General features: G+C 43.1%; 1 protein-coding gene across 1 annotated transcript; it reads right to left on the reverse strand.

Annotated features, from left to right (window-relative positions):
* Positions 1 to 239: 239 nt before the first annotated feature.
* Positions 240 to 16,144, reverse strand: LOC115328815 (zinc finger protein 239-like). Its single transcript, XM_029990232.4, has 4 exons — positions 15,533 to 16,144; positions 13,836 to 13,988; positions 8,365 to 8,487; positions 240 to 2,420 (listed from the first exon to the last, which is right to left on the reverse strand). The coding sequence occupies exons 2-4, from the start codon at positions 13,951 to 13,953 to the stop codon at positions 1,711 to 1,713; spliced, it is 951 nt and encodes a 316-aa protein (XP_029846092.3). The 5' UTR covers positions 13,954 to 13,988; positions 15,533 to 16,144; the 3' UTR covers positions 240 to 1,710.
* Between the last annotated feature and the right edge of the window lie 813 nt (positions 16,145 to 16,957).

Below are 16,957 nucleotides of genomic sequence, written 5' to 3' on the forward strand. Positions count from 1 at the left end.
CAACACCTCATGCGAAAACTATGCGTTTGGCCGCACCTCGCTAGGGCTTGTTCGTTAACAGTGCGTTGGCCTATAAAGCCAGTGCCTCAGCGAATAGACGTAACGCAACTCTGCCACCAAAAAAGATCCTTGCAGTGTCTTGGAACCATTCCCCTAGTGCTTTGAGTGAACAAATATAATTTCTTTTAGAGTGTTAGTGACCTCTTTTAGAGGAAAGATCAATGCTAAAAAGAAGCACCTGTCTGACAATCACCACTTTATTACAGCAGGAGCACCCCAAAAAAATTAATGCACAAACAAAATACATGTGCTAACAACATCGCTATTTGAGCTTGAAGGGTTTAGGGTCAGCTCAAGACTTTGAAGGCAGAACCCCATCCCATTTCTACAAAAATACATTCCCAACACCTTTCTTATGAATTCTAGCACAACCCAGTGTCACTGAATTTACTAGCATTCTATAGTCCCTTTTATTGAAAGGGCAAGGAGGCGCGGTTCACCAGGCGGTCACCAAAAGGACCGGTTCGTAAGATTTGTTGGAGATAATTTAACTCCTGTATGATGACCGATTCCCTCTTATTTTTTTTATAGCGCAGCAGAAGGGCCTTGCAAGAACCCCAACTTCGTGAGTTCTGTAGAACTTTATCATCCCAAAAATTTTTACATTAACAGGCTCGGAAGGCTTGCCCCAAATGGGGCGTTTGTAAACAATAAGAGGGTCTATACAACAGGGCAAAAATCACACGAAAGAATGCAAAAGACAGGAAAAACTGATATTTGCATATCTCAGGGTTTTTGTCACTATTTCATGTGTTTTGTCAACTATATTCACTACGTTCACTACCTAGCTGGCACTCAAGGTCTATTCACACGGTGCATCTTTTTTTGTTGACGAGCCTAGTGTCGCAAAACTAGGCCTTGAAAAACAGATGAGCCTTTTGAACAGGACGGGTAAGGACGTGTGTATCCAGAAAAGGATGCGTGTGCTCCTCGCTCTTGGAGCGAGATTTTTCTGCCACCTCACCCAGACCTCTCAATCACCCAAATAAGAAATGCGGACACTGACAGCAGTCGCTTGACATCACTGTGACGTCTGACCTCCGAGGCGGTGCGAGGTTGTACAAAAGTCTGATTTTTGTCCGCCATCGTATACGAGCAAAAGCTGAAGAATAAAACGGACATGGCGGTGAGTGACAAGCGGTGACTGATCTTTTGGCGGTGCAAAAACTTACGAAATACATTGAGATTATACGCCTGTTCTTTGATGTTGAAGGTCTTTTCTCAATTTACCAGGCCTAGTAAACCAACTGAGCGAAATCAAACGAAGTTTATCCAGCGATATCAATAAAGCAATCAATAAGGTTTAACAAATTTCTCGTGAGTCGATACATTACAGTTGTCGCACGTCAAATTCGACATCTGAACTAGCCGATTTCACAAAATTTCTATTGTGAAACTTTTCTGCACTGTACTTATTGTGTACAAGATCCATGACAGCATTTAGCATTTCTATGGCATCATACACCCATTTTGCAGTAAATGAGACTTTTAATAAATGAAAGATTTCCGTGGTTCCTTAAGGTTACATTTAGAGAAATTCCACTGTATCTAAGAGTGATAGCCCACCCTAATGCTTTTCTCTCAATTTCTTTTCTGCCCTGAATTGCTTCTTGTATGCTCTCAACAGCGTGTGTGTGGCATCAGCAGGGCCTACTTTCTGTGTCTGCTCCTATGAGTTGACAGGTGACTGCTCGTCCTAAACGCATTTCCACAGACGCCACACTTGAAGGGCTTCTCACCAGTGTGAATCCGCATGTGCCCTACCAGGGTGTGTTTCTCGGTAAACGCCTTCCCGCACGTGTCACACTTAAACAATTTTTCCCCTGTGTGCGTTCTTTCGTGAACCACGCACTGGCTCCTCTGTGTGAACCTCTTGTGGCAGGTACTACACTCAAAGGGCTTCTCTCCCGTGTGGGTCCTGTGATGAATCTTCAGGCTAGTGCCAGTGATGAATCCCTTGCCACACAAGTCACACTTGTGGGGCCTTTCCCCGTTGTGGCTTCGCTTGTGGATGGTCAAATGAGATGCCTCTGCAAAGGCCTTGTTGCACACGAGACAACTGAAAGGCTTTTCACCCGTGTGTACCCTTTTGTGGACATTTAGACTGCTCTTAGACTTAAATTCCTTATGGCAGAAATGGCAGTAAAAGGGTGGTCCTCCCTGATGCATTTTTTCGTGAGTCGTGACGCTGATTTCGGAATGGAATATGTGAGAACAGAAGCGGCACCGGTGGACGACCTCAGAGTTTTGGCTGTCTCTCGTTTGCACTTTGTCCAATCGGTCTTGGGAGCTGGGCTGGCTGTTGCTGTCTTTGCAGGTGGTGCTCTTGCCTTCGTTGTCCGAATCTGTGTCCACTGGCTCTGTTCAGAAGACACCCCATTTTAAAAATTAAAATGTGCACTTCGCTAACCTTGTGCCACTTTCAAGTTTCTTATTAGAAGGGAGCATGACAACACAATACTGTGCAGCTGTTGGCCATTTGCATTCCCTGAATCAAGCTTTTATTCGCCTCTTGACTCTCAAGTAAGAAATGGCTGCAGCAGGCTCTACCCTGCCGGCAGGACTAGCACCTGCAATGACCGACGCTCACGAAATCAGTATGCAATGGCAGAAACAACACCCAACTATTCTTCTCGCAAGCCATGCTGAAGCCACTCCTAAACCTCTGTATATCACTGGAGACGTCTGACAAAACTGAAAACCAGATAAAGCGAGTTTCATCATTCTTCCGTGGCTACATTATTCAACCCCCAACCAAAAGGGGTGCAAGTGGCAACATTGTTAACGAGAAATAATGTGTGGCGACAGCTGACGTGTGTTGTGGAGCTGCCGCGAAATTAAGTCTTTCTCCGTCTTTGTTCTAGAGTGCATGGGACGTAGTAGTGTCAATAGAGTTAAATAGCAATAGGATGTTTGGGTAGCTTTTGATGTTAGGTTGGATTATTCAGCCTGGAATCAGAAAAGTTGGATTAATGGGGTCACACATGACAAGCTTTGTTTAAACGTTGGGCAGGCTGGTTTGGCCACTTTTTGCATGCGTCGAGGCAATGGTGCAATACATAGGGGCAGAGCCATATATTGGAAGAGTCTAGCCAGTGGCTGTGGCAACGAAGGCGCTGGAGAGGAAAAAAGTGAAGGAAAGAGAGGAAAGTGCCAAAGGAGCGAGAGAGAAAGAAGGAAGCAAAAGAGGAGACGACCGCCATTTTGACGCAACATTGTCGGTGCAGAGCACTGTTGAGGCTACGCGTTGTCTGCTTCGGCTTATTTCTTTGTCGCCTGAATCAAAGTTTGTGTTCACACGTGGAGAAACTTAATTCGTAAGCTTTTTAAGCCACCGAGGAATAACACTATATCATTTTCTTGCCAGAGCCTGCCAAATGAAAGGAAAGAACCGAAATTTGGATGTCGATCCCATGCATTCCGCCGGGTGAATGAATGAAAATGGCGGCCCTCCCCACTCAGCAAGGAGCAACTGGGAATTCATGCGCATGCGCTCACGCCTCTCACTCTGTGCCAAGGGCCGATAGGCTCACTCAGGAGGGGGGCATTATGGTGGTAAGATCATAGACTGGCCAAACTTTCCCCATGTACGGCTCTGCATAGATGGTTCCTGATGGGTGGTGAGAGGGGGAGCGCGTGGGGATGATTGGGTATGAGGTGATGGAGGCGCCTCAGAATGTGACGACCCTGTTGCGTGAGGGACAGGCGGATCCCTTGGCGTCTTTCGTGAACGGCAATGAGTTCGTCTATCGTATAATGGCAGCCTATTGCCTCAAAAAGATGGGTGCTCGTGCTGAGAGGGTACCCCTCCGAAGGAGGGTATCAAGTTTGTACTTCTGCTGTAGTGTGTGGGCTACGAATAGGAGATGATAGTGGAGGCGTGAAAGAAGTAGGGCGTCACAGAGACACAGCATGTCCACCCCTTTTAAGTTCATTAAAGTGAATTCACACTCTCCTTAACACGTGGAGGACCTAGTCACCTTGTTTGAGGATATAATAGGTGGTGCTTAAGGCTCTACCATCTTTTTGAATGTGGAATCCACGTAGGCAGATGGTAGGGGGTTGAGGGATGTCGACACCATTTTGTGTGATGAGGATTGAAGGAGGCTGCCTCTTGAATCATGAACGATTAGTGATCCAGACTTTTCTGGGGAGCACCGAAGGCCAATTCTCTGGGCCGCCTGATGCACTTGGTTGATGGTGAGTTGTAGAATGTCTTGTATGTGCCCTACCGAACCCGTAGTCATTCAGACCATGATGTCATTAGTGTAGATGGTATATCTGATGTCCAGTACATCTGCCGAGGCTCGGTCGATAGTACACTTGGCCAAATTGAACATGGGAGATAGTACCGAATCCTGGGGAATGCACCGTTGTGGTTGGGTACATGTGGAGGAGCTGGTGCCTCCCATGTCGAAAGAGTATGCGCGGCCTTGTGGAAAGCAACACACATAGTTGTATAGCCAGGAGCCACAGTTGGTCTTGTGGAACTCCTTAATTAAGGATACTGTCGAGGTCGACATAGTCAAAGGCCTTTTTTTACATATATAGCCAGCATGGCCCTGAGTTGGGCCATACTGGGTTGATCGGCGATTTCCTCTTTGAAATAGAGAAAGGTGTCTTGTGTGGAGATGTGCTCTGATTAATGTGTGGTTGATGCAATTCTAGGTGTGAGTGCAAGCGTTTTAACGATGATATGCTCCACGAGCTTGTCAGCGCAAGATGTGAGGGATATGGGTCGAAGGTTGTCGATGCTGTGAGGTTTGTCAGGTTTGGGAATGAGAGTAATTGTGGCTGTCTTCCAGATAGATGGGTGGGTGCTGAAGTTTAAAAGTAAAAATAAAAAAAGCACACCAAGAAGGACTTGTGACAACTTGAGGCTAATGAACATGAAGACTCCTGGTTGGAGCCATAGTCACCATCTTATGAAAAGATTGCAAGCCAGATACAGTCAAGATTACAAGCAAGCTCAACATGGGAGTAAGCTGCTCTTGCATATATTCCTTTGTCATCAATGTTTAACGTAGTCAACTTTGATGAGCAAGCTGTAGAAGCCGACTCCAACTTTGTAAAGTATTTCAGAATAATATTATGAGTTATGTTTATTCTTATTTTCAGTGACCCACCAACAGCTTGACGCCTCCTTAGTGGTGCACTTATTCCTTCAGAAATACAACGCTAAACAGGATAAAAGCGAAACGTTAGGAAAGAACAATAGCCTCAACACACTGTCGAAATTTACGCTTTTCATCAAATATATCAAGGCTAGCATTCGCACAAATCTGTTCTAAATGGTTATAAGTCAATTGTAGGCGTGTTATGGGTGCAGCATGATAAAAGTCTATAGGATAAAACAAAGTATAAAGTCTACAAGACTGACGAGGAACGTGCAAATAGATGTGGCTGAGTAGCTCTGGGGAGTCAATTATACCATTTACAATCTTATACAAGTATGTCAGTTCACGAATTGTTCTCCTGTTGTGCAACGAGTCTAACTTCACGAGTTCACAAATCCTCTCATAACTATAGAAATAATTCGGTTGAAAATAACGATCAAACAAAACACGAACAAACCTACGTTGAACACTCTCAATTAAACCTGAATTTGTCACTCCAATACAGTTCCAGACAACTGAGGCATATTCAACACGACTACGCACCAGTGAAGAGAACAAACGTAAAATACAAAGTGGTTTAGAAAAATCGCGTGTCACTCGTGTAATGGCTCCCAGCACTCGAAAGGAAGCATTCGTAATTGTGGTCACGTGATGGTTGAAATTAATTGCAGGATCCATAAAAACGCCTAGATCACGAATGACCTCAACGCGAGTAATATTGGTGGAATCTAATACATAGGGAAAACTCAGAATTTCACGCTTCCTAGAAAAGGACATAACTTTCGTCTTTGACTCATTTAAGAGTAGGTCATTTGAAAAACACCACGCCGAAATAGAATCTATATCGCGCTGAAGACATTTACAATCGTCAACCGTTTTAACCGCTGTAAACAACTTAATATCATCAGCAAATAACAAAAACCGCGTGTGTTTGATGCAGGAAGTTAGATCATTTACAAAAACCAAAAACAGCAGAGGACCGAGGTTACTGCCTTGAGGAACCCCAGAAGTAGATAAAAAAGGAGCAGATAATCGGCCGGATACTCGCACAAAGTTAAGCCGATGAGATAAGTAACTATCGAGGAGACGACAGTACTTAAGGGACAGACCGTAACTACAGAGTTTACTCAACAGTAATCGGTGATTAACTTTGTCAAAAGCTTTGCTCATATCAAAGTAGACTACATCCGCTTGTCCTCCGCTATGGACAGATGGTACAATCTGATGTAGGAAGGAACACAGGTTTGTTTCTGTGGAGCGGCCTTTCATGAAACCATGTTGCTCAGGAATAATTTTCCGACAAAAATATGCGTAAAGGCGGGTGTGCAAAACAATTTCATAAACTTTAGAAAAACTACAAAGGAGGGAGACTGGCCTATAGTTGTTAACCATGGATCGATCTCCCGATTTATGTAATGGAACAACAACAGAGCGCTTCCAAGCGGTAGGAAATGTTTCAGATGCAAGTGATAAGTTAAAGATATGAACCAAAACTGGACAAAGGAGTGGAGCACAACCTTTTACTATGAAGCTGGGAATTCCATCTATTCCCGTAGATAACTTTGGTTTCAATTTTTTAATTGCCTCCAAGACTTCAGATTCATTAATTGGAGCAACAGTCAAAAAATCCAGGCAGTTTATATTCGAGCTAGGCATTAGGCCATTATTTGTACTGAAAGAAGCACTAAAGTGGCGCGCAAAAAGATTAGCTACATCAACAGGGTCAGAGACGCAATCCTCATTATCTCGCAATGTGATCGTGGTAACATTCTCTTTGATGCTCTCTTTGACAAACTTCCACATACACTGTGGCTGTGTGCTCAATGATTGCTCGGCGATGTCAGCATGTTGTTGTTTATCTCGCTTAAACAATTGTTTCGCCTCTGCACGACATTGACTAAATCTCGTGTACCAAACGACATTGCCAGTTTTTTTGTACAGGCGATGATAGTGTAGCTTGCGCCTTAAGCAATGTCTTAGTTCCTTCGAGAACCATATGGGATAGTCACTTTTATGAGACACCCTCTTTGGTATAAAGAGTCGCATGCTTTCCTGGACAATAGTCGAAAGTGTGGAAGTTGATGATTCAACACACTGATCAGCTAGAACATTACTCCAGTCATAGTCCCGAAGATACTGATACAATGAATAGTAATCACCGTTGGAGTAGGAAAACCATGACTGTGAATGGAAAATTCGCTTGGCAAGTGGGAAGAAAAATGATACAATAAAAGGTTGATGATAGTTATCCACCCGAGATAGCGGAGCTTTGGCAAGACTGATATCAACAGCCGAAGTGACCAGGGCAAGGTCAAGTATGTTTCCACAACAGTTGCGTGGTGTCTCACTTTTCTGGGGCTCTTTATAGTTCTGAAATTAGAAGCCTGAAATTGGAGAGCCGGCTCTTCCGATTCAGACTTTCAATGCTTCTTAGAACTGGATTCAGAGGATGAGTGTTCACCATCCAACGGAGAAGCTCTGTAAAGAACTCCCGGTTCGGAATCTGAAACCGCCGGAATGTCGCGGTAGCTGAAGGGTCAAAATAAAGCTGGAAGGAGGAAAGGTAACAAATTTTCGTCTTCAATATTTCCATTTGATTAAAAGTTTCAAGTTTTGTTACAAGCACTGTTCGTGTTCCTGCTAGATACTCAAGAAAAAAACCTGCACACTGATACTTTCTTTTATACCATTCCTTTGGAAACAAAATCTGGCCACTAAAAAACATCTTTTGGGAGAAAAAAAAACTCGACCAGCAAACGGTTAAACAGGTTGCAGAAATCCGCTTTTTCGGCATAATGTGCTCCAATTTCCTAGAGCTAGACAATAAATTTTGTGTATGAAAATTTAAAAAATGCACTTACTTGAGCAAAAAGTAACAAAATCATTATGCTCCTTTTCTTACTACGTCTGTCTGCGAACGATACACGTCCGACAGACGGAACCACTGAGAGATGGCGGCAGGTGCTTTTGAAGGTAATCTGTATATCCAGAATAACAGCGCAAACTATTCTTTTTACTACGGTAGTTTTGTGCCAACCAAGTTTGATTCGCGAGATGACAGTATCAGATCCTTACAATATCTACCACTAGAAATCTTTCAAATCCTACACAGACTACAAATCTTTCAGTGTGGTTATACGCAGCTCGGAAGTTAAGATGTAGAGACAAAAAGATGCCCGAAACTTGCCTTGTTTTACTGGAGCAGCACCCCAGAGATGCCCATCTAGCGGCCGCTGCGACGCGAGCTGACTGTTGAAGTTCCCACCCCCAATTTCTCCATCTGTAGAAGCAGGTGGCACTTCTTCTTTTTCTGTGTGGGCGAGTGAATGCGGTATTCAACAGATTTTAAAAGGAGTGCACTACACAAAGCTATTTTGTAGGGTGCAAGTTAAGGGGGGACACCACTTGGAGAAAAAAAGATTCTTCAAAAAACATTGATTTTGAAAAATTACATATTTAAATCCATCTACATCCAGAAAGTATTCCCAGAAATTTTCACTAGTTCACACTGCATAGTTAATTTTTTATAAATTATTTTCTGTCCACCAAAACTAAAGGAAAGGTAGGGTTTAGATCACTTTGAACACATTTTTCTCCGTTCCACTTTTTTGTATAAATTCCATTTTAGTCAATCTATCGTTTGAGAATGGAAATACATGCAAGGCTCGTTCTTCCCTTTTCCTGACTGAAATTCAATAAGGAATGCGCCTATGGAGTTTGTTTGTCACTTTACGGATGTCTTTTATAAAATATGTTGACATTTTCTCGGAGACACAGAAGACCAAAAAGTTTACCAATTTCGCAGAAGGGAAAATTGATAGAAATCAATTACTTTTTACAAAAAGCTTTCCATAGCCGCACCTCCTAGGCATTCTGCTACATATCTAGCATATAAAAATCTTGAATATTGTGATAGTTTTCTGACGATAGATTAACTAAACAGTGTAGGGGAGTTGCTGATAGAAGCTGCTCTAATTTCCTTCCCACTTAACAGACAGACCTAAAAATTTGTTAGGCACCCTCTAGCATGACCACCAGCCTACCCTGCAAATTTCATTAATTTTAAGACAAGGGTTCAAAAGTTTACCCTCCCAGGGGGTGTCTCCCCTTAATACACAGTGTGTTTCTATTTTATGCTTGACAGATTTGTTAAAGGCCGACGACCAGACTCTAGATTCTGCAAGGCAGAAGATCCTCCTCACCATGTGGAAGGAGGAAAGACGCAACGTTGGACAGGGTAGAAGGGGGGAGAGAAGGAAGCGAGGGAAAAAAGGAAAACGCGAACTGGTCGTCGGTCTTTAAAGAAAAACAAGAAACATGAAAACTACACTAACGTGGAATGTGAGAATGAGTTACAGGCTCATGGGGATATGTTTTAGGGGGCTAATCGTCAGAAGTCAAATAATTAACTAAATTTTGTTCATTTATTTTTTAATCAGTGAAAATAAATATGGTCCTAATCAGAAACTTGTGGAGTGTCATTAAAAGCCACTAAATTATTAAAGCTTAGAGAGACTGAGCGTGTGGGAAGTCCGACAGTTTGTTAAAGTTGCCACTCGTCCAACGGGTGCAAAGGGTGCGAAAATGTGAATGACGTGAAGAAAAAACCGTACAGCCACATTTTGGCACCACCAGCTTTGTGCCTATAGCACGAGTGGGAAGTTTGGCACGCCAGCTCACTTCCCGCGCACTCCAAATCCTCCTAAAATTGGCTAATTTAGTAGAATAAAACTTTAGATCGGGCCAGTTTAGTGGCTCTCAAATGATGCTCAGCAATTTTCAAATTGGAACCATTTGTGCATTTTCATTAACTAAAAAGTTAATTGAAATCTTTTAGTTAATTATCGAATTTGTTGTGATGATTAGCCCCCTATATTATGTCACCCTGGTCATGTGACTCACCTGCACAAACTGCATTAGTGTAGCTTTCAGGAATTGTTTTTCTTTTAAACAGTCTTTAGGCCTAAAAAACACCCTGTAGAGTGCAACCCACTTATGATGATACCACATATAATGATGTACTGTCGAGACAGGTTATAACGAAGTCAACGGGAATCGGAAATCACTTCGCTATATTCCCTATTTCGTTATAACCGACTTCGGTTATAACGAAGTGAAAATGGGAACGGGGAATCGTGATCGCTTCGCTATAGCCGCTATTTCGTTATAGCCGACTTCGTTGTAACCGATCTCGACAGTGCCACTTATAAGATCAGTTTTTAGAGTTTCTAGACTGGAAATTATCATTTTCTAGTCGAGATGCGACAATAATCGGTTATAACGATTAAAATTTCGGGTTTTCTCATTATCGTTAGAAGTGGGTTGCACTGTATAACTTGCAAATCTTAAGGACTAACAACTTAAAATTTAGTACACATCTTTCTGCCGCTAGATTGCACTACCGATGGGCAAGAAATCAGAACCACAACTTATAGCATCTTCGATCAACTTGCACCGGAACTACTTTGAAACCAGGGCAGTGCTTGGCGCTCCTCGGTCGTGCAGCGCGAAGTCGGTGCAACATCGAGGAGAAACTGCGCCATACCTTGCATCACCTTACGTTTTGCTAGTTTTTTCTTGCGTACGGACATGCACAGTGCCCATCTGCTGTCAATTTCTCTCGTTTTTTTACTCACAGATTTAGCGATCACACACAAACGAACATTGTGGACGTGATTGTCGATGGGGTCACAAAACGGGCGACAATTCCACAGGCATATTTTGCCCATAATTGTTGGTTTGAGGAAGAGTACCACCAGATAATAACCATACATTAGGTGTCAAAAACGCACCACACAGCTTTCCGCGAAGTTCATAACTTTCGGGCGACCCTTGCCAACGCAGCAATCGCCGGTAGGTAATCACGGCGATGGTAAGGAGCTCGTCGTCTTTGCTGTCAGAAAAGCAAGTGCCGCTGCGAGGCGCGTTCGTTTTTGCAAGGTCGCCGTCTCGACAGACTAAACGTCTGCTATTCCCGCCATCTCCTCAATTCCTGCTCCAGGCCGCAATGCCTGATGGGAACGTCGATTTGTTTGGTGCACAATGGGGGAATGAAAAGCTGCACCGAAAGGGCGCGCTCTGTTGATTGAGGACGTCCGGCGCGCACCGCTGTACCTGATCGAAGGCGGAAGGGCGCACCTCGATGCACCGGTGTGGATGATCGAGGATGCTATTAGAAAATCTGATGAACACAGTGTTGTGTACTGCACGCGACCTTGAAAAAGATGGAGAGCACACCTGAATATCCGATTCTTGGTCGAATGTTTTCGTGCAAGAGAAAGCAAAAGTTTGGGCCAGGAATATTTTTTCCAGGTACTTGTATATCGCAGTTCAGCAAATATCTCGGCAAGCACGAATAACTTGTCCGTGCCCCTTCGAGCTAACTTTTAGATGCATTCGTCAAAGTTGATACCATGCTTGTATCTATTTTATGGTATTTTTACTTTATAATTTGCTGTCGTAAAAATACTTTAACCTTGGCACCTGTGGCCATCTTGTACTGAATGTGAAGGCTGTTTTCACGTTTGAGAATATGTTATGAGCAATGAATCAAATGAAATGTTGAAAACACCTATTAAAAGATTCCAACGTTGTTATTATGAACAAAAATAACAGTTATTGACATAAGGTCACAGTAAATCCCTAAATGGCAAAACTGTAATTTAGAGTTTGTTTTTATAAAATATTTTATTAATTCTTTGTTAAAGATGACAAGATATTTATGAAAATTATACATAATGTATTATTCTATGGCCCAAGTTGGCATTTTAAAAAGGCCTAACTAAAATTTACAATACGCAGTAAAACAACCATCATTGACTTCTCTCGAAAAAAAACAAAAAAACATGCTTTCATAGTGACTTATGGGATTTTTGTGAACATTTTAAACACGGCACTTTGTTGCTCTTTTTGTTAGGATTAAGGCAATGGGCTATGCATCATTCGAAATTGCAGAGAAGGGCCATTCGAGGCACTGTAAGTCCATTATTTCCAACAAGAATTACCTTAATGAAGTAAGACAACCAAAAACCAAAAATACAGAATGTCCCCAAAAGAAATTTTTTTTTTTTTTTTTATTTTTCACCGCAAAAATAAATTATGCATCACTGAACGTTCATTATCCTCCGAAAAGTAGCACTAGAGGTCCGGACCAGATTCCAAAGTTTCAGCATGAACCAATATTTTACTCAAAAGTTTCCTAAGTGACTTTCTAAAAAATTTCAATGGGAAAATAGTTGCCGACAGAGCCCTCAAATACACGGAGCTCTATGTGGCCAAAAACCGAAAACGGGCGAAAATGGGCCCCATTTTACCACTGAAATTTTTTACAAATCACTCGTAACTTTTGAAAAAAGATGTTGGTTCATGCTGAAACTTTGGCACCTGGTTCGGACCTCTGGCACTACCTTTTGGCGGAGGATGAGCGTTCTGTGACGTATAGCTTATTTTTGCGGTGAAAAAGACCCTGTAAATTTTTTTCGGGAACACCCTGTAGAATGTTGAATCCAACCACAACTAAAAAAGGAAAAAACATTTTATTGCACTTTACCAGGCAGCGTGAAAAGCCGCTTCTGAAGGCAGCAATAAAAGCTAAACACACACACGCAGCGCTGACGTCACACCGCTATTGGTGGGGCGCTTGCGCAGACGCTCCACTTGGCGCCCGAATCTGGTTCCTGCGCACACGCAGCACCCATACCTCAGGAGGGCTCGTTTGTAAACTGTGCACTGGCCTATATGTCACATTCTTAATGTTGACTGATGAGCGTGTCGGTTGAGTTGAGGAACACCGAGAGGAAAAGACGCAGGTGGGACGAGGGACGATGTACACTTTCTTTCAGCTTTTTTTAAGTGTTTTATAGCTAATGTCACGAACTTGAAAAGTGCATATTTTGTGCTAGCTTTGTCTAGAGTCACAGTTTTGAATCCACACTTTAGATGCTGAAGAAATGCAGACCAGGATGCCAAATCTCACAGATAATAAATACCGACGACAGGAAAACCTGTTCGCAACGAAGCATTTCCAGCTACGAGACCCCAGTTAAACTGCATAAACAGTTAAAGGGGCACTGAACTTTAAAAAAATATATTTTTTCGTTAAATGTTTTGATAGGAAACGTATTTCATAAAATAACCCCCCCCTCATAGACAAAAGGCTTTTCGCGCAATGTTTACGCCGCAAGGCTCACTTTGAGTTGCATTTTGGTACACCGTCCCAAAATGGAAGCACTGAACAGACGCGTGTCACGTTAAGGCTGGTTTACACATTTGCAACAGTTGCGTTCGCTAGCAACCAAAACGACCGTAAGGACCAAAACACCGCAACAACCGTGACTCGTGAATTGCTTCACGAAGCTACCACTTGCATCGCCTGCCATGCTGTGTACGGCAAACTCTTGTCCCAGTGACTTTGTCGTCACAATCGTTTAGGTTGCATGCGAATGCAACCAACGCAGATGTGCGAACCAGCCTTACCTCCAAATGAATTGCACCACCTAAACTCGGAGCAAAAAAAAAAAGAGCTTTTTTTCGGGAAAAGTGATTTTTGTAACATATGTGTTCTGTCCAAACACTTTTAACAAAGAAATTCTGTTATTTTTGTTTGTTTTTGTTCAGTGTTTCTTTCAAGGTATAGATGGAGGAATATCTGAAACTTGCCTTGCTTCACCTCGAGGGACAGAGCACTCCAGGGATGTCCTTCCAGTGGCTGCTGCGACAAAGGCTGACCGTCAAAATTCTCCATCCAGAACCCTCCATTTGTTGGGCGAGGCAGCATCCCTTCTGGCTCTGCTTGGGCGAAGTGATGTTGCGCTGCAGGGAGACGAAAAAGAGCACACTATACACCTTTCCGGCACTCGTCACCCGGCAGAAAAATGACGGGTCACAGAGCCATGGCCGTGCGTGGCATCCGATATTCCACAGGAGAGCTACTGCGCATGCTCGGAATGCAATTCCATAGCCCAGGAGACAAGGATGGCAGCTCACAGAAGACAACCATATTGGAATGGTCTACCTATACAACAATTGTTTGTGACGTGTGGATCTACAAGCGCTTAGGCATAGACCTGAAATGAGGATCATGCAGCTGACGCTTAACGCCAACCTTTTGTTTTACTGAAAATGAATAACCGCATTACCCCGATTTTGAAGCCCATACCATGTATGCGCAAAGTTCCCTATACACAAGATCTATTGCTAATTGAAACTTCATAAAAATTTATATTATGGGCACATAGTTTAAGAAGAAGTAGGCTCACATAGAAAGCAATTTGCATCACTACAGGGATGTGATCGACTACAATATTTGGCACGTTTGGTTACTTCTGCTTGACTGGCATAGCTGACATCAATACAGATGCTCTAGGCGAATCAGTGAGCGGTTTTTACAGCGGAGCTATTAAGGGCTGGTTTCCCCAGGGTAGTGTCAGCCAGCAAACAAATGTCGACACAACACTCTGGACAGCCACCGCCATCTGTGATCAACGGCGGCAACCAGACAACCGGCTTGCCAGTTGTCGCCGTCGCTCACAGATGCCGGCAACCTTTCCACTCTGGCTTGCTGACATGCAGCTGGCCATTACTTCATTCCCACCATAGTACAGCTTCGCTGATCTTCCTTCTTCACCAAAGTGGAAAGGTTGACAGTTTCTTTTCATCCTCGTGATATAAGTAAATCAGCTTGCCAAACTTGAAAAGGTGACATTTCAATGTGGCAGCCATAGCAAGAAATCAAACACCACACGATTACCGTCTTCAGTGCAACACCCATAGCGAGTGATGGAACACTGCACAATTAGCATTACTGAGTCACACAGATGCACACATGTAAAAGAAAATGCTAGAGCTACATAAAGAGACACACATAGACAGAACTCAACCAACTGTACAGACAAGAAATTAAAGACAAAGAAAGACAGCAAATTCCCTTCTGTTCACAAACAAATCCCACCACGATTCGCTTCATGAACAAGACACCAAAGCCACAAATGGCCAGTTTCGACTGAGACAGCCACTGTAAATGGGCACGAAGTAAAATAAATAACTATATGTGGGAATGAGATGCCCCCTGAAAAGCACCTGCCCTGTCTTCTCGCTGTCACTTGCATGCCAGAATGCAAATGTGAAGGAAATGTGAGAGAGGGGATGTCCGTTTGAAATGTCATTGTATCAAAGACATGCCAGACAAAGTTTCACACAGTAGCAGATAGCTAACAATCAAATCAAACTGCCTAACAAAGAACTTTCAAGCGACAAGAGAATTCAGAAAAACAATCACGAAAAGTGTCACTCCAACGCCTAGAACACCAGCACAAGCAAAAAGAACTGGATGGATGGATGGACGTTAACGGCTATACCCTTTGTAATGGGCAATAGCTTGCGCCACCTAGCCCAAGTCTAAAAAGACAACCATATGATTCCTGGTAGAGAGTAGAATCAGTGTTGCTTGCCAGCAGCTCTCCTCCATCACATTTTCCTTTGACACAGCCTTGACCTGCAAAGTTCAGAAGATGGTGTGTGTACGCTTCAGAGCCAGGCTCGTGAAATGAGCAGGTTAAAGAAATGGTGAACCAAAAATTTGGATTTAAAAAAAACAAAAACAATGCAGGATATGTAGACGGGACGCTACAATCTGTACAACACTATGCCCCATTTCACCTTACATCTGAGCGCAGCGGATGCTACGAGCCATCAAAGCCAATCCAAGGTCGTCCAAGCGTCACGTGACCTTGGAGAGGGGGCACAGCGACAAGCGGAAAGTGTATCGTAAGCTACATCCACAGAACGGGATCGGCTCGCATAGCTCATCGCATTCGCTGCGTCCGGGCATAAGGTGAAACGAAGTACACTCGTAAGGTGACATCTCGAATGGACGGCCATATTTTTGGAAAAAGAGGTCGAGATTGAACCAGGCCGACGAGGCATATGACATAGATATATCTCGTTTTCTTCTCTCTTCGCTTTGCTTCTGTGTTTAGATAACAGGGCATAGAAAAATAAGTTTCCATAAAATTTCGCCAAAAATAAAAACAATTACTTGTTGGTGCCAACGAGCCTACGACATAACTTGCCTGATACGCTCGATGCCACACACTAAAGGAGCGAACTTGCGGACGCCAAACACCCTCGTTCTCGATTGTTAGCAAACAAACCTCGGCGCGTTGGCCACCTCACCCGTGGGTCCTTTGGCTTCGCTCCTTGATGCATGTCTGCTAGTTGTTAGACAAAAACTCATTGTACCGCTCGAGTTATTTCGTCTGTCCTTTCTGAAAGGCGAAGTCGAGGTCGCTCGTAAAGGTAAGACAGCTGTTGAATAGCAGACGACGCTCAGATAGGGCATCTCGACGACCCCGTATCTTCCCACTCGAGCCAATCAGAAGTTGGCATTCTGATGTCACCGCAACCCCTGCGCAAAAAGCAGACGAACTTGCCCTCCGCATAAAAATTGCCGTAAAGCAATGAGAGTGTTTTCTGACTTTCCAAAGTAATTATTAATTTTAACATATGACATTAAAATGAGGGTTCTGTGGTGCATTCAGCTTTTGTTGTTCACTGTTTACCATACGCAACTTCCAGGAATGGGCAGTATTTGAAATACAAGTATTGTATAAGTCGCTGACGCAAATTTTGAGGAATGTATTTGAAAAAGTATTTGGAGGAGACCAAATACATTTGGTTGTATTTGTATCTTGTACTTAAATGCTTTTTTGGAAATGTAATTAGATTTGTAATTAAATACATTTTTGATGAAGTATTTTGTATTTGTATTTTGATACATATTT

This window comes from Ixodes scapularis, unplaced genomic scaffold, assembly GCF_016920785.2.
Source record: "Ixodes scapularis isolate PalLabHiFi unplaced genomic scaffold, ASM1692078v2 PGA_scaffold4__175_contigs__length_147842914, whole genome shotgun sequence".
Taxonomy (NCBI): Eukaryota; Metazoa; Arthropoda; class Arachnida; order Ixodida; family Ixodidae; genus Ixodes; species Ixodes scapularis.

Coding starts and splice junctions, on each gene's coding strand:
- LOC115328815 (XM_029990232.4), bottom strand. CDS start 13,953: ATGCTGCCTCGCCCAACAAATGGAGGGTTCTGGATGGAGAATTTTGAC. Junction 8,488..13,835: donor GTCCCTCGAGGTGAAGCAAG/GCAAGTTTCAGA, acceptor TCGCCCACACAG/AAAAAGAAGAAGTGCCACCT. Junction 2,421..8,364: donor TGCTGCTCCAGTAAAACAAG/GCAAGTTTCGGG, acceptor TCTTCTGAACAG/AGCCAGTGGACACAGATTCG.